Below are 22,706 nucleotides of genomic sequence, written 5' to 3'. Positions count from 1 at the left end.
AGGGACTCACCTCAGTGCCGCGCGAGGCAGGATATCTGTGGAAAGGAGGAAAGACACTTCAGTTTGTCGCATTTTTCTGTTCCTGAGTTTGCGGTGTAAGAAATAAAAATACTTTTCCTTCCTTCATTCCTTCCTTCCTTCCTTCCTTCCTCCCTTTTATTCTTCCTTCCTTCCTTCCTTTCTTTCCTTCTTTCTTAGGAAAATGTGTTGAAAAAGAGAATTTCATCCACTTCCCTGAGAAAATCACTGTGTGTGTGTGTGTCCCCACACACATGCATGAGTTACTGGAACGTTCTTTTTTTCCCATTATTTTAATATAAATCGGAGAATAATCTTATCCGTGATTTACAGATTTTTTGAATAAAATGCTGCTTCATATATGTAAGAAAATTTAATACGGCGTTATTCATCAATTTATGTATAAGTTATGTTGCCTCAATGTGTGCATAAATTTAATCTATATATTTAGTAGTCATAAGGAATGGCAAACCCTAGGGAGAGAAACCAGAGTAAGAATCATTTTGCGAAGTCAGTAACTGCAACCCAGTTTTGCGGGAACCTGCATCTTTGCGCCGCAGGCTGGCTTGAAGAGATGCAGCTATGAATGATCTTGAATTGAGGCAGTAAACACTTGTCTCTAAGAAGGCTTAGGCAATTGTTCGGAATCTAATGAAAAGTTACCCTCCATTTTCAATAAACTAGAACTGAATGCCAATATTTCGGCTTCTTATAACTTAAGGTCATTTCATCAGGTCGTTGTGTGACTTTTACCAGGGAGAGGGGGTGAGGGAAACGGTGGCGTGAGGGATGCGGGAATGTGGGGACGGGGTTGGCGAGGGGCTGGGGAAGCGGAGGGGTGGGAGAGTGGGGGACGTGGTGAGTGGATTCTGGCCCTCTGGGCGGGGTCGGGGGGCATCCTGACAAAGGCCATCCCAGGAACCCAGCGTGGACGTGCCTGCGGCAGCAGCTCCATGTGGCTGGGGTAGAGACGCGGGGTGCGTGGTCGCACTGATGGGCGCTGCTGCTGCTGCCACGGGGGAGGTCGTGGGACCCCACCCAGCGGCTGAGTGGGGACCCGAGGTGGTGACTCCGTGGCATCAGGCTGCCTGGGTGAGTGAGGACCTGGGAGGAGGCGGCGCCGGCAGAGGCTGGGAGGTCTGAGAGGGCCGGGGGCATCTCCAGCTCGGCCCTCCTGAGGCCCCGCTGCGGTCGAGCCCCCCCGGGCTCCTGGATAAGCTGCGCTTCTTCCTCTTTGTTGTTTGGGGTTGAAATGGCCATGGCTGTCCTGCAGCTACCTGACCTGAAATCAGCCCACAGAGAGGGAGCCGGGACTCTCCGCGGAACTGGGAAGGGTCCCGGCAGGCTGTTTTGTGGGGAGAAGAGATTTCAGAGGCCCGTCCCGCACGTCCCCTGCACCACAGGCACTGCTCACCTGCCTCCGGCCTGTCGGGGAGGGTCCCACCTTCGCTGCCGTCCTGGGGCGCGGCCCGGAGCTGCCCCAAACTAGGGCTCGGTGGCTGAGGAGGGCACCGGGCATGTTTGGGGCCGGCAGGGAATGGTGTGAGGCTCAGACAGGAAGCCCCATCCGGGGGCTGAGGCCTGGGGCTCTCGTCTTCCCTGTGCCCGTGGACAATTCCCTGCCTCGTCCCGTCGCTGACTGGAGGGGTCCCCTCGCAGGGCACGCTTCAAACCTGGCCGGGGTCCTGGGCCCTGCTTGCGGTTTTGTGACTTCGACAGAGCGAGCGAGCCTCCGTGGCGTGGAGATACTGGGCCTGGTCTGATGCGGGGCGAGGAAGGGCGAGGACTCGGGGGTGAGGGCTGGAGTCCAGAAGCATTGCTGGAGACAGAAAGAGCGGCTGACTGTGGGAGGCACGCGCAGGGAGGCCACTGCCTGCCGGCGAGGAGGACGTGGACGTGGTCATTTTCAGGCAAGGCCCCGGCCGTGGGCACTGCGACGGGCCGGCAAAGCCTCCCCTCCCCGCCCCCCCCCCCCCCCGGGCACTTCACACACCGTGCCCGCTGGGAGTGCCCGGGCTGTGCTCCGTCGCTCCCAGAGGACCCTCCACGAGCAAGCACCCCGGCTGTCTCTGGCCTTCCTCACTCTGACTGCTCCCCAGGGAAGACAGGGGCTTGGTGGGCCCTGGGCATGCCTGCCTCGACCCCTGGTCTTGGCATCAACCTGACACCTGGATCTCTTTCCCAGTTGAGCAATCTCTTTCCAAATGGAGGGGGTACACCCGGGTGTTATTATGTCCAATGACCCCAACGCCGTAGGACTCCGTACGTGATGGGTGCTCATTGGAAGCCGGCTGAAGAAGGAAGGAGTTAAATAAAACAATGTTTAATTAATCTTTCATCTCTTAAAGTTCTAATGAAAGACTTTGTAGAAAGCACTGGAACATTCAAGAAAACACGCAGTCTCCATAACCCAAAAGACTTGACTCCAAACCCAGAGGCTGCCACTAATCTCTGGGTAATTTCTTAGTGGCTTTGAGACTCTGGTACCAAGTATGAGCAAATGGCTGGGGAGAGCCTCAAACCTGACGGCTGCCTCCCCGATTCTGCTTGAGGACAGGCCTGACGGGGCAGGGGCCCCTCACCCCTCGAACGCGCAAACGACTCTGTCGGCCGCCTCTTCGTGCAGGTGAAGAAACCCCGCGGATGGTGTCTGAGGCCGGCGCCAGCCCTTCCCTTCCCGGGCGGGGTGGAAATGGCCCAGATGCTGCCTCGCGCGCGTTGGGCTGAAGTCATATATCTGGGTGTGAACCGCGCACTCGGGAATTGTGTGTGTTTGCAGAGCACAGCTAAATTGGAGCCAAGCCTCTGCTGAGAGAGAGAGAGAGAGAGAGAGAGAGAGAGATGCAGAACTTCACTATATTTAAACTGAATTTCCTGCTGTGCCAGATCAATTTAGACTTTGAACTTTAAGAAAGCAGCTCCTGGGGTTACGTAACCGGCACCACACTGGCTGTGAGTCGGAAGGAAGTGCCGGGACACCTCACACCCAGCACGGAAGAGCTCTGCTCCTTTCCCCCAGGACAGCTGGTGCTGGCGGGGTGCAAGCCAGGTGTGGGGTGGCGGGTGCCTTCCCTCTGGAGCCTCTCTTTGCAGCCGGGCCCCGCACATTGGGCTCTCCCTCTTCCCCATCCCCTGCAAGCCCAGCAGAACTTACCCGTCCGGGACCCTCCGCTTCCCGGCTCTGCAGGGGGCTGAACAGATTGACCCAAAGTGAACAGGAGCCATGGGCTGTGACAACAGGACGTGGTCCTTCGCCAGCCCTGGCTGCTCCTCACGCTCGCCTGGAGCTTGTGAATCTGTTATGGCTGCGGCCTCATTCCCAGAGACCAGGATTTAATCGGGTTGGAGTCGAGCCTGGATCCCTGTGTTTTAAAGTTTAAAGTTCTCAGCATTCTCGGGGTGTAGTCAGGGTCGGGCTCCACTGACTGAAGGTGTCGCTTTCCTAGATAACAGGTGCCCGCCTTCCTAGGCAACAGGTGTCGATTCCAAAGCCATAAATGGAGGGGTTTGACTTATATCGTGTCTTAGCTTAATGGGTCCCAGTGTTTTATGATCCTGCCAGATCCCTAACAGAGGCTGCAAAATCCTCTCCAGATGGCATTGTAATTTGCTGCCTTATACCTGCCTTATACCTGCTGCCTTATATACCTGCACCCCGGGGCTTACTTGCATGGACTTTCAAAATTCCCGATGAGTTCATGTATTCACTGTCTGTTTCCCTGGCCACTGAGTGTGCAGACCCATGAATTTTCACAGGCTGAGCGCACCCACGGAGCTAAGCACCTGCCAGAGCAAGTCACGGGGTTGGCCAGCCCCTGAATTCCTCCTCGTCTTCCTTTTCAGTCCCTACCCTCTGCCCCCAAGAGGAATGTCTATCTTGGCCCCCGTCACCGTAGGCTGGAGGTTGGTTCTGCCTGGTCCTGGACTTGGGGTCAGTGGCATCACACTGAATCTTTTCTCTTGTTTGTTTTTCCACTTCACTATGTCTTTGAAACTCATCCACACTGTTGTGGCTCTGTAGTTCTTGTTCATTCCTGGGTGCTGTGGACGGAATCTGTCCCCCCACCCATTTGGTATGCTTAACCCTAACCCCAAAGTGATGGTATCAGCCGGCCTTTGGGAGTGATGGGGTTATAAGGATGGAGCCCTATATATGGGATTAGTGCCCTTACCAGGGGACGAAGTCCTCTCCCTCTGTTCTCCGTCACGTGAGCCTGCAGGGAAAGTCAGCCATGTGCAAACCAGGAAGCAGGGCATTGCTGGACAATGACTTTGCTGGTACCTTGATCTTGGACGTCCAGCCTCCAGAACTGTGAGAAACACGAGCTTGTGGTTTAAGCCACCTGGTCATTGCTGTTCGGTTACTGAGCTGAAGAAGGCTCTGTGTTACATTCCATTGTCTGAATGCACCAGAGCAGAATCATCTTTTCTCTTGATGTACACTTGGATCGTTTCCAGTTTGGGGCTATTTCTTTTAAAGCTACCAGGAACATGTCTGCATTCATTGCTGATTTTTAGCAAATGGTATTAACTTGGATCTGCAGCATCAGACCTTTGAAATGCTGGTGCAGACCTTAGAGAGGCAGGGAATACGGGAAATATGCCCACAAGAAATCTGTTTGGTTTCAATGCGATGTGCAGAATGACATGGCCATTGGACTCAGACCTAACTGAGCTGTTTGATCTTAAAGATGCACTTGGCCACTGTAGTTTTACCTAGAATACAGATAAGTGGGAGCTGTGCTGGGCAAGTGGTAAATGTGCCATTGTGGGGCTTGTCCCCAGCCCTCCTCTCCCTGGGGGTGGCGGGAGGAGCCGGTGGCCCTGTGCAGAATGGAACCGACGCAGATCGTCACACCAGTGGGGCTCACCTGGGTCAGGGATGTGCGTCCCGAGGCGCGCCAGGGCCACCCCACGGACTCCACGGATCCCGACGTACACCTGGGCCACCCCATGGACTCTGAACTGCCTTTCTTGCTCAAGCTGAACCTTATCTTTTGGAGAAATAACACAAGTCTCACAGATGATTTTTGAAACTGTATAGTTAGAGCTGATAACTATATTTTCCAAAGTTTCTCTGCGTTTCTGGCTGCCTTGGTAAACGCGGAACGGCCATGACTCTGTCATCCAAGCTCGGTGCCTGTTTAAGCAGCACGTAGAAAGCTTGTGAGAAGCAAGAGAGGCACTGACTTTACTAGCGCTCCCCAGCTTCTCCACGGCCAGCCACAGGCTACACTGATGTGCGAGGTGTTCTCTGCGTCTAAAGTTCGCATCAACCCTTCAGTAAGATTCCACAATCAGTGATGCTTCCATTTCATTTATGTTGTGATCCACAGGCTGGCTGTGTTGATCCTGGCGGTGGCTCTCAGGCCCAGAGGGTTTTCCGTGGGAGTCCCTCAGTGCCCGTTCATGGAGAGCCCCCCGGGAGCCCCTCCAGGTCTCCCATTGGCCTCCCCTGGGGCTGGGTTCTGCAGCTGCTTGAACAGCCATATTCCCAGGGGGCTCTCTCTGTGCTGCGTTTGGTCTTTTGGAACCTCTTTATCAGGTGTTGGGGCCACCGCAGCCTTGTAAGGTGAGTTGATGGGATTTCTCTTTTTTGTCTGTGGTATGGAACAGTTACATAGCTTTGGAATTCTTTGTCATTGTAGATAACATCTTCCCTTAGATGCCCACATGGCTCACTTTCTCACTGTGTCTGTGAATGGTTCCGTGTCCATGTGAAAGTGGTCCCAGAAGGAGGTTCCAGAAAAACCCATGTGACCGGGACTCCTTCCAGCACCTGTGCCCCTGCCCAGTTTCCTGTCCCTCCGGCACTTACAAGCACCTGCCACAGAGTATGGGTCGTGTCCTTATGGCCGATCCTCCCGAGTGTATTATAAATGATGAAGATTGGGGGTTTTATTTGTTCTGTTGTTGCTGTATCCCTAGTGTCTAGAACAGAAGTGGCATGTGGCAGGGGTTTAGCAAATATTTGTTTGCATGAATACATTCAGCTGTAAAACTGTCAAGCGCTAGTCTCCTCCCCGCCCCTTTTTTTGGTAGAGCACTTTTATGGACTATGTAAGTATTCTAATTCTTCCTGGGTCAGTTTTTATTTTGTATTTGATCAGAAAAACATCAGTTTCCTCCAGTGTTCAAATGTGTCCAACACACAGTTTGTGCGTGGCACGCTCTTAGGCTTCTTTCTCTATGGGGGTGACATCTTTTTATATTGAATCTTTTATTTTTTATTTGGTGAGCCAGTCCTTATACATCCAGATCCTTTGCAGATCTTTACAAGTAAACTTCTTGTAAAATTCTTCTAGTTTGTGTCAATCTGGGGTCCTTTGTAAATCTTTAGAAGTAGATGACTTCTGTCTTTTAAGTGACTTCATCTGACTTTTCTCTTTTAGCATAAGATCCAAACCCTCCTCGATTTGGGCTCCTGCTTTGATCTCTGATGCTCCTACTTTCTTGACCAAACCGTCAGTCTATGCACCAGGACCAACTCTTTAAAACCTTTCTTGACTTCACCAGGCCAGTTAAATTTTTGATCATCATCCTTGTCTGTATTATCCCAGGTGGTCCCGGGATGGATATGCCAATCAATCTGCTGGATGTATCTTATTTCCCACCCTCCCGAACACACAGAACAATGGGTGAACTCCAAAACACAGGCAACTTTGTTTCCCATTAGATTCTTTCTGTCAAGACTTGACCTCTATGTACAGAAACCATTAAGTCAGCTCAAGCAATCCCAAATGCTGGCAGGACATTCCCGCAACTTGGAAGAGAAGGAGTCTTCATGTAACAGGAGAGAGTCATGAGGAGAATGGAAGAATCAGGTTTGTGGTTTGTGTCTCTAATCAGAGGAAGCTCCAGGCCCCAGAGAGGTCTCTCCAGCTCCGGAGCCTGAGCAGGACCTGAGGCTGAGAGCGTGGTGGATTGGCCAACACCCAGTTCTTAGACACCTTATACTGATGGAGCTTTGCCAGTAGCTCCCAGACAAGGCTGAGCACATCAGTGCCGTCTGCATATCACACCCCCCTCCACCCTGGCCTCCTTATTCATAAACCGGGGTTGATACCATCTCTCTTTCAATGCGATGGCAAATGTGATCACGTAGGAGGGGCTCTGCAAAAGCGAGTTCACGTTATTTAAGCCAGGAATCCATCATCCATCCTCAGCCCTGCCCTGGGTGCCCTCCCGTCTTTGTCACACACGCGCAGCAGTGTGGTGGCAGTCATCTGGCATTGCCATCAGGTTTCCCAAATGGTCGGAACCTCTGACCTACTTGGGAAGCTCAGGTTTAAGAATCTAACGTCAGGGGGCACCTGGGGGGCTCAGTGGGTTAAGCCTCTGCCTTCCGCTCAGGTCATGATCTCAGGGTCCTGGGATCGAGCCCCGCATCGGGCTCTCTGCTCAGCGGGGAGCCTGCTTCTTCCCTCTCTCTCTGCCTGCCTCTCTGCCTGCTTGTGATCTCTCTCTGTCAAATAAACAAAATATTAAAAAAAAAGAGTCTAACGTCAGATGATAAACTGAAACATGGAAAAAACCTACACGAAGCAGACCACTAGTATTATTTTTAATGATGGAAAGGAAAAATAATCCAAAAGGTCCCCTGAAAAAAAGAATAAACCTATTCACCTATATTCAGATCTAACATTAAACCTTTATAATCATTTTTATTTAGTTTTAGACACCTCAGAAATGCTCACTTTCAAAGTGTATATGAAAATAGCAGAACCAAAGGTGTTATATAAATTACAATGACAAATATGTCAACATAAACACACACACACAGACACCAAAAAAAAAAAATTAAGCCAAAAAAATTAATTGGCAATTTTTGGGTTATGGAATGAATGTTTTTGTTTTTTCTACATTTCCAGATTTTCTTTGTTCATATCAACCCATTTATCATCGGAAAAGAGTGAACTTCATTTCCCAGGGAAATCAGCAACCATGTGTAGAGGGACCCCGGGCAGGGCCAAAGGCTGAGTGCTTTGGTTCTAGCCCACCGTATGGTGGTCTGCTGCTTTGTCCATGTCCCTTCCTTGTGTCAAGAAAGGGCTACACACAGGTGCTATTTGCCAGACAAATTATCAAGTGTTTTGAGGTTTTTTATTTCATAAGCGATGCATAAGAAAATTCCCATGGTTCACCCAGATTATGCTATGACTCTTTTTTCGGCAATAGCTGATCTTTCGTAAATTCTGCATCTGAATAGACAGTCGGTGTTCGTTCTCTCTTGTTCCAAACAATCAGGTCTCCTTACCTTGGTCTGGTGATTTCATGAGCATGGTGCGCTCGTGTTAGGAGATTCTGAAAGTCACGGTGGCTTGTAGAAGAGACTTGTGTTGAAATGAACCTACCACAGTCATGTCTACACCCACACACCATATACACCACATATTAGATCCACTCCCCACACACAATCCTACAGAACACCCCAACTGCATATTACACCTGACCCCACACATAACACACACACACACACACACACATTCGCTACATGTTGCACAATACAGACGTACCACACATAAAAAGCAACACACACACCACAAAAATGCACACACCACACACCCACACCCACTCACCACACAGCACACACAGTTCAGTACAATTCAACACGGACTTGCAGTACAACATCACACATACCACACAGACACACTGCCCCACACGTGCAACACACAGATACACACAGGCGCAAACACTTGTTATGCACAGTCACACACGCAGTAACACAGATCTATCAAAAAATTGGAGGGTCAAGAGACAACATCAAGGATAACAGAAGACTATGCTGTAATCAGGCCCATACACTTATGATGGTCATATTTAGTTCATATGAACAGGAGCTGAAGTTTAAAAAACTGTTCTCTGAAAAAACAAACCAAAACCCCCCCCCCCAAACAAACAAACAAACAAAACAACTGTTCTCTGCATAAGAAGCCATTTTTTTGCCTGGAAACCTGCACAGCTTTGGCAGAATCGGGTGTTTGTTTCTTATATTCTTCTCACGTGAAAGTGTTCGAAAAGGGTTCTTTGTCTTCATGGGGGATATTATTACAGACACCTTGCCACTGGCTACCACCGCATGCTTATTGGAAATAAGAGTCTCCAGGGGGCAAGGGTGTCACTCTCCGTGTCCTACTTTCATGATGGGATGGAGTCAATTTGAGAAAAACTTAGATGAATAAAAGTTTCAAGCAGGTAGTTTTGCCAAGACCTAAAATGAATCTGTGTTCCATCATCTTCATGGAGGGGAAGAGATTTTCTATCTGAAAAATACCAAATTCAGATTAAAATCATATTTGTTCTGCAATTCAGCCACACGATTGAAGGATGTAACACTTTTTTTTTCTTCTGCCTACTAAATCTGCTCATCATTTAGATAGTCATTTTTGCAAAGTAAGATTTCCTAAGTGTTGTTTTGCTTAACTGTAAGGGTAACATAGGACAGGTGGGTGAGTTTCCAGTTCTGAACACAGGAAGAAACACAGTTTGGAGAAAGTTCGTAATGGGATTCATGACATGCAGGTTACCTTGCTAACTTCTTACTTTTTAAAAATACATTTTTAGATTCGTGAGTTATTTGAAGTTAAAAATCCTTGCAAACATCGCCCACATTAAGAAATAGGATTTTGTTAGCCTCCCAGAAGAATCTCATATATCTTGTGCCTATCCATAGTTTGAGTTATTAAAAAGCATAAATCAGTTTAAATTGTGCCAAATGCTATCATCGTTTGCATCCGTTGAATTAAAAATACAATTTTTTTCTCCCTAGTTTAATTTATGATAACATTGTGAATTGGATTGGTTGCTTTTTGAATCCATAACTGCCGTTCCATTCCTGGAATACTCCCCGCTTTTTCATGGTATCGTATCTTTTGTATCATCACTGAATTTAAATTGATCGTATTTACTTAGGAATTTTGAATATATATTCATGAGATTTATTCACAAATGTTGGGAAGTATTCCCTCTCCTTATTTTCTTCCAATGTTGTGATGCAACATTTCTTCCTATGAAATAAAAAAATTTACTTATCTACCTCGGTTTGGGGTTTTCTTTGCAGGAAGATTATTGAGAATAAATTCACTTTCCTTAAACAGCCATCAGACGGTATTTTCTACGTATTCTCCTATTAGAATTGCTCTGTTCTGTATTTTGGGAAATTTGCGGATGTCACCCAGACTGGTAAATCTTTGGGAGTAAACTTGTTCATAATATCCTTTTACCTTAAAGTCTATAAGATCTGTAGTTATAGCTTATTTTTTCTTATTTGGCAATTTATGTTTTATTATTCTTCTACTTTGCTGAGACTTATTTCAAAGAACTACCTTTTTGCTTTATTGTCTTTTTATTGGAGTTAACAAGTATTTAATGAAATTCAGCTCTTATGTTTTTTAATTTAATTTTAATTTTTTGAAGTAATTTTTACACCCAGCATGGGTCTCGAACCCCCAACCCTGAGATGAAGAGTCGATGGCTCTTTTTTTTCCTTCTCTCCGTCATAAGTGTGATTTGATCTTTTCTCCCCTCTAGCTTATTGCAATGGAAACTTAACCAAATTTCCAGCCTTTATTCTTCTCTTGGTTCATGTATTAAAAGTCATAAATTTCCCATTGTTTTCTGTTTCTACCATTTCTCTTGAGAAGTCAGATATTAGTCTTATTTTTGTTTGAGGATAAAGTGTTCTTTGGCTGCTCTTAAGATTTTCTTCTTTCCCTTGATTTTTAGCAGTCTGATATTGATGCAGTGTTTACACATGATATTCTGTATATTTTCTTATCTTGAGGTTTGCTGAATTTCTTGAATGTGTGGTTTGATGTCTTTTGTCAGTCTGGATGGTTCTCAGTCATCATCTCTCTGAATACTGTTTCTGCCTCATCCTCTCCCCTGTCTTTCTGGTAATGCAATTTTATTAATTTAGACCTTTTGAGTATATCCCACGTGTCTCTTGGTTTTAAAAAATTTTTTCTTCCTTTTCAGTTCCGATCTTTCATTTCGGGTATCTTTCTAGAGTTTTGCCTTCCAGTTCATTCATTCTGGGTACTTTCTGTGCCCCAGCTTCTGTTAAAACTATTCATTGAATTCTTAATTTGGATTTTATAGTTTTAAATTCTGCAATACTGATTATTTTCTAAAACTAAATTCCAGTTCTCAACTGCAGTTTGCCACCATTTCATTCATATTGTCTCTTATGTCCTCTGTTTTCTCCTGCATATTGGTCAAGGTTATTTTAAAGTAATTGTCTCCTACCTCTAGGATCTGGGTCATCTGCAAATTTAATTCTTTTTTTTTTAAATTATTTAGCACTTTTGTCTTCTCTTTGCACATGGCTAGTAATATGTGTGTGTGTGCTGAATATTCTGTATAAAAGTCTGTAGAGAAACCTATCATGTTCTGTTTCAGTAAAGAAAGCTCCCTGTGTCCTCTGAGAGAAGGAAGATTAAGAGAGGAGGACGGTTAACCAAATGTAATCAAGGACTAAGCCTCAGGGCTGAGAGTGAGGGCATTGGGGGTCTGGAGAGCTGGACTGCATCTCCCACAAACCCTCAGAATGGAGGAAGGAAAGACTTTCCAAGCTCTCAGTCCAAACCCTGGGAGCAGAGGTAGGTTGAGTCTGATCCCTTAGAATTTGGCAAACACACTGGTGGAGTAAATGGCTGTTTGGGGCTCTCCAGTCTCTAGTTTGGTCCCCCCAGAACACAAAATCTTTACTGATTTTCCTGTTTCCCAGCAGCAGCCTTTGTCAATGTCCAAGCCTGATTCTCAGCCTCAGGCTATACCTGAATTTGTCTAGCGCCTAGTAGAGTGGCTCTCGGTCCTGGTGTCCATTCAGCATAGGCTTGCATCTTGAGCCTGCTCTCTTTTCAAGGTCCTACCCTGCGAGGTTCTTTGTCTCCTAATTGCCTAGAGATTGGTGCAATTTGACTCTCACTTTCTGGAACTGTGGGCCTGACCCTAAGCCCTCACGCCCCTGACCACCGAGCCAGAGAAGTCAGGCAGTGTTGGGTGGATGAAAGAACCCTCACCTAAAGTGTGATTTATTACCATAGCCGTCCACTTCCCTTGATGGCTTTCCTGGATTCTCTTTTCCAGCGGCATCCACTATGTGGCCCAAGTCGGATTAGTGGGCTTGTATCTAGAGCTGGAAGATGTTTCTGGTGAGGAGTGGGTATGGGTCCTGCATTTCCCCCCTCTCTGGGACTTCATGTAGTCTGTGTTGATCCCAAAGCTCTCCAGTGCTTTAAAAATCATTTTAGTAATTTATCCTTTCTTTCTTGTATGATTTTGAAAGCTGGAGCATTGTCTGTGACCTGCAATATCCTAATTATAATTAGAAGTTTGGGACACAAGCTTTGACTTTCTTTGCCATCGTGAGATGACCTGATTCACAACAGGACTCTTCATCGTGTGTGGTAGTCTTGGACTCCACACTTGTTCATGTAAAAATCTTGCATGAGAGCCATTTACAATGGTCACAGGCTGGGATTTTCCTTGTGAGTCTTTAAAAGAATGGAATCTGAAAAACGAACTTTGTCAGAATTGTGACATGATTCTCCAACTCTTGGACCAATATGGCTCCCATTGGGGCTGGATTTCTTAAAGACCCCCTGCTTCCCTGTAAAATTATGGCATGGTTAAAGTACCCCGTGAGGGACGCACCCTTTGATGGCTGCTATTCCCAGAGCCGCTCCCTTTTAAAATTTTTCCTCTTAAGGCATGAGGTGGAGGACGGGTTTTACTGGGATCTGGGGCTTTGGGTGTGTATAATTTATTGAGGTTGAAGGAGTAAGTATCAGCCTAGGGAATATACAGATAGAGTTATATCTGAGTCTGCCCAAACTCTTTGCATTGATTCACTCAGAGTTCTTTTCCTTTTTCCCTTTTTCTTCTTCAGGCTGGATGGTCAATGAACCCACCACACATACCACTCTTGAGTGTCAGATTACTGGAAACCGTGGATACGTTTTCAATGATTCTTCACAAAGAACGGTTCTCACCATCTGAGTTACAGACGTTGGCCAGTGAAAGCCTTATTTGATTATTTACGCAATCCAGGAGCATGTGTTGGCTCATTTTTTTCTGTATGAGGGTGATGAGGGGAAGAGTATTTTAGCATGGAAGAGAAGGAGCCTGTTGGAACGGGACAATATTTGATGGTGTGTGTGGCTCTGGCAAGGTCCAGGGGAAGTGGCTTCTATTTTGGAAATGAGGAGTATACCAGTTGCCCTGAGGGAGGGGGAAGAGGCAAGGATTGATGCTGGTGGGCTTCGGTGCTGTCTGAAGGCAGGAGTGGGATGTTGAAGGTGTTCCCACACCCTGAGATTGCTGTCCCATCCCTTTGCCCCTGCTGTCTACTTCCTGGAGATTCTTTCTCTACCTCTGTCTTTCCTGTGTGGCTTGCTACCACTCACTGTGCATCCGCGTCTCCCGATTCCCTCATCTTGGAAGTGATTGTTCCCACTTTTTCACCCCTAAACGCACGTGGCAGTATTTACCCATCACACTTGTTACTACTCACAAGTCAAAATCTTACCTATCTGCCTGGTGCTGTAACTTCAGCAGAGCGATATGTCTTAGTTCTTCTGAGAATGAGCCCTGGACTCAGATTTCCTGGGTGCAGATCCTTGGGTCTATTCTCGCTAGCTGTATCTACAGCAAGTTAACTTTTCCCATCTGTGAAATGGGCCAGAACTTGGCACTAAACTTCAGTGAATTCTGTGAGTATTAAACCTTAAAAATAAAAACAGTTAAACATTAGACAACCCATTACATTTGGTTTAATTAATATGCACAAAGCATATTACATGCTCAAATACATGGGGCATTCAATCATGCTTGCTTGCTAGTTAAGTGAAGTAATACACATGAAGGATTTAGGATACCTTACCCTGTAAGTAAGTGTTATTTTTCTTAGTTGACGTGCTCTGATGATGGATCGGGTAGATCGGGGTCTCACCTGCCATGAAAGGCACCGTAGTGGCTGCTCTTCCACTGGGGCTATAGGGAGGTCACTCTGCATTTTTAGTGCAGGTGCCTGGGGTCTGTAGGGAAACTTATCAGAGCTGCTCTGATGTTTGGGCTTCCAAATGCAGGTGGGTCTTGTCCTGAACCGTGAGTGCCGCATTCTGAAAGCCTGAAAAGTGTATGTGTGCTCACTTACAGGCTCACTTGTTTAGAGTTTGCTGAAAGATTTGCAAGAACTGTAACACTTAAGGAGGGAAACCGCAGAAGGAAGGGAGGGCAGGGAGTTCGTGGTCACGGTAGGAAATGGGGTGGGATTTTCTGAGGCTGTTTGTGGAAGCATCATGGCTTCCTGCCTCACCTCTTGGAGGAGAAGAAGCTGTGTTGATCCTTCAGATTTATTTGCTGAATAAATGAGTTCCATGACCCGGTGAGGATTAAGTACAAATTGTCACCTCAGGTCCTCAAGAGTCCTCCTTTCCCTGGATTCAGCTGTAGATGCGAACAAAGCTCACAGGGCGTTTGCCCTCAATGGAGGGCGGTCTCGGGCAGAAACTGGGGTTGGTGGGAGAGCCTGGGCCCTCACAGCTTGGCCTGAACCATGACAGCTGCAGGACAGCTGTCGCCAGGCTGAGGAATTGAGTTACACGGTGGAGTAAATCGAGTTGTAGACAACAATGTGGTGAGAGAAAAACAAACCTTTATCTTGCCGTCCCAGGATATGATATAGTCATGGTTCAGGACTTCTAAAACAAAGAAAGAATAATAAAAACATTTGTTAGAAAAACAAGTAAACTGGAAAATGTTTATGAAACATTTATAAGATGCAAGGTCTTTGGATATGCAAGAATTTATTAACTAATATTTTATCCCAGGAAGGGCTATTTTTGAAACCCAGTGCCATTGTTCTGGAAAAAGGCCCAAATCAGTGAGGAATAAAAACAACGCAAGAACACCAAGACTTTAATTATTGTGATTTAATTATTTTGGGGGTTGGGGGGAAACTTATCCAAAGCCTACAGTCTTTCCCCATTTGAAAAAAAAATGATACTTGTATTTCTTTGGTAACGAGACCAGAACTCTTACATTCTCTCACATCACTGGTCTCATGTTCCCTACAAACACTGCATCATACTGATATTCCGTATTTCAGGGCTGTCTTCCAGAACTTTCTGCGATGGTGGAAATGTTCTGTATCTATGCTGCCTGATAGAGTAGAGCCAAATAGAGCTGTTCAACACAGAAATTGTGGCTAGTGTGATGGCAGGACAGATTTTAAAATTTCATTTAGTTTTATTTAACCCAAATTTAAATTTAAATAGCCACGTGCGGTGAGTGGATTTTATATTAGACACTGAGGATCTACAGTATGATTCCGGGCATATTTTACCTTCTTAGTTTGTTGCTAATGATTTAATAAAGACAGCAGCAAGCTTTACTGAGATACTCGATCGCATTTATTTCTTATGTCATCGTACAGCATGGCAACGCCTCTTGGCTGTCTCTTCCCTTACTGAAGCATTTCATCTAAACTCTCAGGGGCTGGGACCTCTGGGTGGCAACATCCCCAGGACCTTATAAGCCTTAAGATACTCTTATCTGATTTAACGATCTAGGTGACTCAGTACTTTGAGGACAACACTCCTTTTCTTTTTTCTTTTTCCCCTCAAATCCATTATTGCTACTGAAAAATTGGATGTGGATCCAATTCTTGATCCTTGGTAGATGATGTGTCCTTTCGAGAGGCTTTGAGATCTGTCTTTTCATCTGATATTTTGAAAGTTCATTCACGAGACTCTATTTTCTTCTTTGGCACTCCAGGGAAACTGCTGATATGAACCATGGCATTATTTTTATTTTTTACTTCTGGGGAATTTTTCTAAACATTTCTTCAAATATTTACCAGTCTCATTTTAACTAGCTCCCCTGTGCTCCACCTCCCACTGCCCCGGGATTCCTTGTGTTTGGATTTCTCTACATTTTTAATTTTCTCCATATTATTCATTTTTTCCCCTGCACTCTCTAACTCTGTCGTTTCCTCTTTCTGGGATTGGTATTCCTGCAACACTGTCTTCTGGTTGCTGTTTTATTCCTCCTCTGGGTCTACCCTGTTATTCTATCTCGTCATTATATTCTCTTTTTCAACGATTGTATTTTTCACACAAAATGTTTCTGTTTCTTTTCTGAGAGTTTTCCTTTTTGTTTCCGTGGCTAATATAATGCCTATTTCTTTTCAAACATGTTAGTTTAATTGTGTTGTTCTGGTATTTCTGCTTCTGGTAAAGTCTGTCATCTAGTAAGCTTCCTATGACGGTGGTGTGACCATCAGCGGTGTTGTCCTTTGTCTTTTTTGTGCTGGAAGTTTCTTTGTCCTGTGTATTGGCTACTCTGCCAGCCAAGGGTATGAGGAAGGCCCAGATCCATTGCCTGGCCCCCCTGGGAGGAGATTGGAACTCACCAGCCCCAGGAAGATGGGCAGCAACAGCCTGAAGTTGATCATGTTCTATGCATGTGGTCAACTTCTTGTAAGCAGAGAGCATCTGGTCCCGACGTTCCTCCTGTGGCCTTGGGACAGTGGATCAGAGTCACCCCAGATTTGGGGGTAGGTGCTGCCTCAACAGAATGACTGGGAGATGGAAGCAGAACTCTCTGGAATCCTCACCGGTGTTGCTCTTCCCATGGCACCCAAGCTGCTGCCCCCCCCCCCCCCCACCAAGCCACCCTCCCCAGAGTTCAAAACAGCCCCGTCCCACAGAGCTCTCCAACTTAGTCTTGGCCAAGGGAGCCTGGGGTCATGTTAATGTAAATTTGGTGGGAAATTTCCAAATTTTCCTCTCTACAAAGAAAAGATGTAAAAAATTGTTCAATTAGAGTCTCATTTGTTAGAATTAAGGGCTTAGAATTAAGGGCTACGAAGACTGTTGTGTTCCCAAATACAGGTTCCCAAACAGTTCCCAAACAGGTAAACACAGCTGGCCTCCACCCAGATTCAGGCCTAATTCAATATCTGCAATAATTGGGACAGAGTTTGGGTGGTTTATCCATGTATCTCTGAATGTTTATTATCAATAAAATAGAAGTGTTATTTTGGTTTGTGGCCATTCTCAAGGTGGTTTAGGTGGAATAATTTGAAGTATGCCTCCCTTTCACATGAGGTTAGTGGGATACTGTCTCTTCCCAGGACTCTAACAGTTACGCTTATGGAATTAATTTTGAAATGGAATTACATAGCTTGGGTATGGTTTTAGCTCCTGGTTGCCATCACTTTGGGCCTTAAGTAAATAATGCTTGTGTCTGTGAGATAATTGTCCAAACCTGAACTTTGCAGGGCAAGAAACAAGATTGTATTTCCAATCATAAATTTAAGCCTCGAGACAGTTAGCTCAAAGATGTGATAGAGAGCAGAGATAAGGCGATTTCTCTGAGATCACCACTAACAGGAAATTACCACTCACCGAAGATCATAATTCTTAAATTTTGAAAGATTTAAAAACATAGAGAAAAATACACAGGCATAGTCATCCATGATTTAACAGATGTTAACATTTGGGTGTTTTCCCTTCAAGTTATTGTTTTTTCTAATTTATTGAGGTATAATTGGCATGCAGTATTATGTTAGTTTTAGGTGTATGACATAGTAACCTGACGTTTGTACACATTGTGAAACTGTCAACACAATTAGTCTAGTTACCATCTGTCACCTTGCAAAGTTAATACAATGTTATTGACTATATTCCCCAGGCTGTACATTACATTTCTGTGAATTCTTTAGTTTACATTACATTTTGCACTTCTCTGTATTTAATGTGTTTCTAGAAAATGTACACATAGAAAATCACAAAAGTGATCATGATGATGCATTCGGTGGAATTCTCTAGTGCAGAGATGGCCGAAATAATGGGAAGGCAAGGAGACAAAGACCAAGGGCTTTGTCCGTTTATGGTTAGATGTGTGTCTCTTCACTTATATGGATACTGGGCTGGTCTCAGTCATCACTTAAGTAAACAACACATGTAACCTGGAAAAACTTTTCGCATAGAACCAGATAAGGGCTCTTAGAACACCTCATGTTATAGGTGAGAAACTGAGGCTTCTAGTAACATAAACTTGTTCCCTGAAAGTTACCTTCTGAATAAATTGAAAAGTATAACTATAGGTCAGGAAGAAGTCTGGAGAAACGAGGATTGTTTCCAAATAAGTACAAATGGGAGCTTTGAAATAATTTGTTTTCTAAATGACAACCTGGAAATTGCTCTGCTGCAGCCCTGCAAACGTATGAACCAGAGTCTCAAACCGGCCTTGGCTGGTGCCTCTCAGTTCTCTCCATGGAGCTTTTGTGAGCTGAGGGACATTGGTTTTTAGGACATGGCAGCCCTGCCTCCAGCAAAAGGGAGTGGCGTGGGGTGGTCAAGGTTTTCACACACTGGTTGAGAAAGTTAATTTTTTTTAAACTATGGGACTTTCCGATTCTTTAGTATGTGGATGTGCAGTGCTTCTCAAACTCAGTTAATCAGGGTACCCTTGCTCAGAGCATGTTACAAAGCAGTGCCCCATAGAATAGAGGCTAAGACATAGTGGCCGAATGGTAAGAAGATGTCAGGAAGGGGACAGAAAAGTCTTTAAATAACTATCAAATTGCAAATAAAGTACTTTAACTGCAACAAAACACTGAGTCTTTGCAACAACTTTGTAAGGCCAACCAGATTACAGGTGAGGAGACTGAGGCACAGAGATCCGTTAGGGATGCGTCAGTGACAGCTGCTACTAAGTGGCAGTTGATTTCAGCTCTAGAGGCCAACCTGCTAAGCCCTAGCCTCTGTGGGCTGTCATCAGCTTCCAGGCCTGCTTCTGCTTCTGCAAGTCAGAGCTCTCTTCACCTTCTTCCCTGCATCTTTGCCCTCTGTTTATTTCCTACAGTGAATCATGCAGCCACCACCACAGGGCCTTTGAACATGCTATTTCCCCCTTCCTCCCTTTGCTCCCCCTTAACACCTACTCAGCCTTTCAATTTCAGCTCAATGTCACCTTCTTGGAATGCCTTTCCCGATCTATCAGGCTTAATTAGGTTCTTCTGTTTCCCACCACCATGTCACTTATCATAGGTTTCATAAATATGTAAATGGGATGTAAATTGGGTTACTGATTGATGTTGTTCTCCTCTGCAGGGAGCAGGCCTGGTTTGCGGTCCATGTACATGTATGGCCTAAAGGCAGGGGCTCAATTAAAATGGCAAAGATGAGTCTCTCAACCTTCCAATGGTACAGAAGACTGGGAAATTTGTTTGTTGGCTGATCATGCGCTCGTTCTGTATCTTGCAATAGTTAAAACATTTTTCATGTTTTTATGGATTGTGGTCTTAGAATCTGTCTCTCCGAAATAGAGAATATGCACACACAAATTTATATTTCTCTATTTTTAAATAGCAAGTGCTATGTCCCAAAGTATTAATTAAAGCAGTAGCTCTTTTTGACCTTTGCTATCAGTGGTATTTTTAGATACGAATTTTGATTATCTGGCTCTTATATGGTAAGAAGAAAAACACCATCACTCTGCTGCTGACACAGAGGAGAAAACTGACTTCTATGAATTTTTAAAAGTAGCAATCTTAATAGAATGAAAGGGTTTTCATTTATTTTGAGCTTTATTTTCTAGTATGACACCTTTGTCTAAGGATAGGAATGACCATGGCTGACCCCCACCTGCGGTGACTGAGGAGAGATGAGTAAAGCTGATGGAAAAGCACTTTGCAGTTGTCAGCTGTTACATAAATGCTGAATTATTGATTATCACTGTTCCCCACCCCCGCTGGGAGCTCTGTCTGGGAACAGTAATTTTAAGATGGGAGTTTTTCTTCATGTGGTTTAGGGAAAGCTCAAGATCAAAATCTAGCTTACAAATGTCTTTCATATTTGGAAGTATCTTTACAGGATACTGTGGCTGGTTTTTCTGCTCCCACAGCCAAGGCAGAACAGCAACATTATCAAGTGTCCTCATTCTCAGAGAGCTTTGAAGTTTTTGGTCATTTCTTCAAAAATGTGTCTCTACTGGGTATTTACCCCAAAGATATAGATGCAGTGAACAGAAGGGCCATCCATATCCCAACGTTCATGACAGCAATGGCCACGGTTGCCAAACTGTGGAAAGAACCAAGATGCCCTTCAACGGACGAATGGATAAGAAGATGTGGTCCATATACACTATGGAGTATTATGCCTTCATCAGAAAGGATGAATACCCAACTTTTGTAGCAACATGAATGGGACTGGAGGAGATTATGGTGAGTGAAATAAATCAAGCAGAGAGAGTCAATTATCATATGGTTTCACTTATTTGTGGAGCATAAGAAATAACAAGGAGGACATGGGGAGATGGAGAGGAGAAGGGAGTTGGGGGAAATTGGAGGGAGAGATGAACCATGAGAGACTGTGGACTCTGAGAAAAAAACTGAGGGTTTCGGAGGGGAGGGTGGGGGATTGGGTTGAACCTGGTGGTGGGTATTAAGGAGGGCACAGATTGCATGGAGCACTGGGTGTTGTGCATAAACAATGAATCTTGGAACACTGAAAAACTAAAACTAAATTTAAAAAAATGTGTCTCTCAGTACTAGCCATTGACCAGTCCTCAGAGCCTAATGGGAAAGCACATGCCTGTCTGATGTCCAGACCTACCACCACTCACCTGCCAAGACCAAGATTTATCTCTGGGAGCTCCCAAGACAAGCCGGAGCCATCACTGACCTGGAGGAAAAGGAGATGAGCATTTTGTGCACCCCATCTCCTGTGTGAGAGGTTGTCTTGACTTTTAGACTTGCCAATCTCCCCCAAGTCTTGGGCCTTGGAAAATCTTGTGACATCGATAAGCAGGTGTGTAGTGTTTGAATCTGCAATAGTTACATTTCATCTTGACTTGTTTTCCTCTACCCTTGGCTGCAGGTCAAACCCCTGCCATGAGTCCCTGACTCAAAGAGACAAGACGTGGTCTTCCTTAGCCATTTTCAGATAGTTGTTCCCGAGGAGGTGGAACTCAGCACCACCATCGAAGGAAGGCCAGCTCCCTGTGGATCTGTCATAACTAGATGAGGCTCTCTAATGACAGTTTCCATCTAGCAGCAAGATTAAATCGATACCCTTGGACTTGCAAGAACCTCAGTGCTGGAAGAACCTTCAGTTAGGTCACAGGACTTTGAGCTCAACACTGGGCTCACTCACGGTACAGTCTGCAAAGGGCGATGGGGCAGAATCGTGCAGTCCTAGCTGGCTTGGCTGGCTTAGGTCTCAGGTTTCCAGCTGGAAAGTGAGAGAATACTTCCATCAAAGGGCATTGGATGAAATGAGGTGTACAAGGTATTCAATTATTCTTTGAGTAGGATAAATGCCCAATGGATTATTGTGATTTCCAGGGGTCTTCTGTTGGACCTCTCTTGGCTAGGCTTTGTGTCTGATGACTATACAGCTGACATCTTACCAGCTACCTCCTTGGATCCCAGCTAAGTGTGAAGTATTTTTCTGCACAGAATGATCTGTGGAGTGAGAGAGTCATGAGCTGGCATCTTGTTTTCCCAGTTATAGTGGCCCTGGGAACATGACTCTGAGAGCCCATGTCAGCCAATGAGGGTAAACATACCTGACAGATTGTTTCAGGGTTAACAGTAATGCCTACAAAAAGCCTGGCATGGTAGACACATAAGAAATGGGAGCTATCTCGACTACTATGGTCTCAACCACAACTTGAATCAAACTTGGCTGCAAGATTCAAATCCCTCTGATTTGGTCTGACATCACCCTTACAGGGATGGGACCGGAGCTGGTCTTAGACCAGCAGCCTGATACCAGAGGCTCTTCGCCTTCCTCTGAAGCATGGGGCATGACACAAAGTTAGATCTTACTGTTTCTCTAGTCAGGGTTGTCTGGTGAAGGCCAGGCTACCTGGCAGGTGAATGGGATACAGGCTGGGGGGCAGGACAAGATGATTCTTTTGGCCACAGTGCTAAGCCTCTGTCTTGTCCTCATTTTTACCAAGAGACTCTTAATCATAGGAAACAAATTGAGGGTTGCTAGAGGGGAAGTGGGTGGGGAAGGGGGTAGCTGGGGGATGGGCATTAAGGAGGGCACGTGATGTGATGAGCACTGGGTGTTACACACAACTGATGAATTATTGAAATCTACCTCCTAAACTAGTGACGTACTATATGTTGGCTCATTGAACTTACATTTCAAAAAAATGAAAAAAGAAAACCACGAAAACAAAACAAAACAAAAAAACGTACCTGATTTTGAAGTCCATTTTGTCTGATATTCCTACAGCCTTTCCCTTCCTTCCCTTTTGGTTACTGTTTTCATGGTCTCTATATATTTTCATCCTTTTACTTTTATTTTTGGTGTACATTTAAATCTAATTTGTGTCTCTTGTGGGCAGAAGAAGGTTGGCTCCTGCTCGTCATTCTGACAACATCTGCCCTTCGCTTGGTGAGTCTGATCCGCTGACGGGGCTGCGATTATGTCCCGCATTTCTTCCCCGTATGTCTCCTCTTGTTTCTGCTCCCTTGAGCCCTCGTTGCCTCCTTCCTTTATGTTAGGCAAACATGGTTAGTGTGCCCTTTTCATTTCTCTGTTGTATTTTTAGGTGTTTCTGTTGTTGAGTTGCAGATATTCTAATCATTTCTAGGATAATCACGAGCCTTTTCTGGGCACCGTTTGGATTAAATCCCTCCCATTGGTCCTCGAAGTTGC

The 22,706-nt window shown here is 45.3% G+C and overlaps 1 protein-coding gene across 1 annotated transcript; it reads right to left on the bottom strand.

Moving 5' to 3' along the window:
• Positions 1-887: 887 nt before the first annotated feature.
• On the bottom strand, positions 888-16,477 carry LOC123939316. The gene is made up of 4 exons (XM_046001177.1): positions 16,436-16,477; positions 3,173-3,314; positions 2,601-2,826; positions 888-1,837 (listed from the first exon to the last, which is right to left on the bottom strand). Exons 1-4 carry the CDS (start codon positions 16,475-16,477, stop codon positions 1,504-1,506), a joined length of 744 nt encoding a protein of 247 aa, XP_045857133.1. The 3' UTR covers positions 888-1,503.
• Positions 16,478-22,706: the final 6,229 nt, after the last annotated feature.

The sequence above is a fragment of the Meles meles genome, chromosome 3 (genome assembly GCF_922984935.1).
Source record: "Meles meles chromosome 3, mMelMel3.1 paternal haplotype, whole genome shotgun sequence".
Taxonomy (NCBI): Eukaryota; Metazoa; Chordata; class Mammalia; order Carnivora; family Mustelidae; genus Meles; species Meles meles.
Note: the sequence above shows the minus strand (reverse complement) of the source record. Positions and strands in the feature narration are given on the sequence as shown.

What these genes read in the sequence shown, in the direction of transcription:
- LOC123939316 (XM_046001177.1), bottom strand. Translation starts at nt 16,477, where the DNA reads ATGATCAACTTCAGGCTGTTGCTGCCCATCTTCCTGGGGCTG. An exon ending in TGCCCATCTTCCTGGGGCTG is followed by an intron (nt 3,315 to 16,435) that starts GTGAGTTCCAAT and finishes CAGCCATAACAG; the next exon opens with ATTCACAAGCTCCAGGCGAG. An exon ending in GTCGTTTGCGCGTTCGAGGG is followed by an intron (nt 1,838 to 2,600) that starts GTGAGGGGCCCC and finishes TTCTGTCTCCAG; the next exon opens with CAATGCTTCTGGACTCCAGC.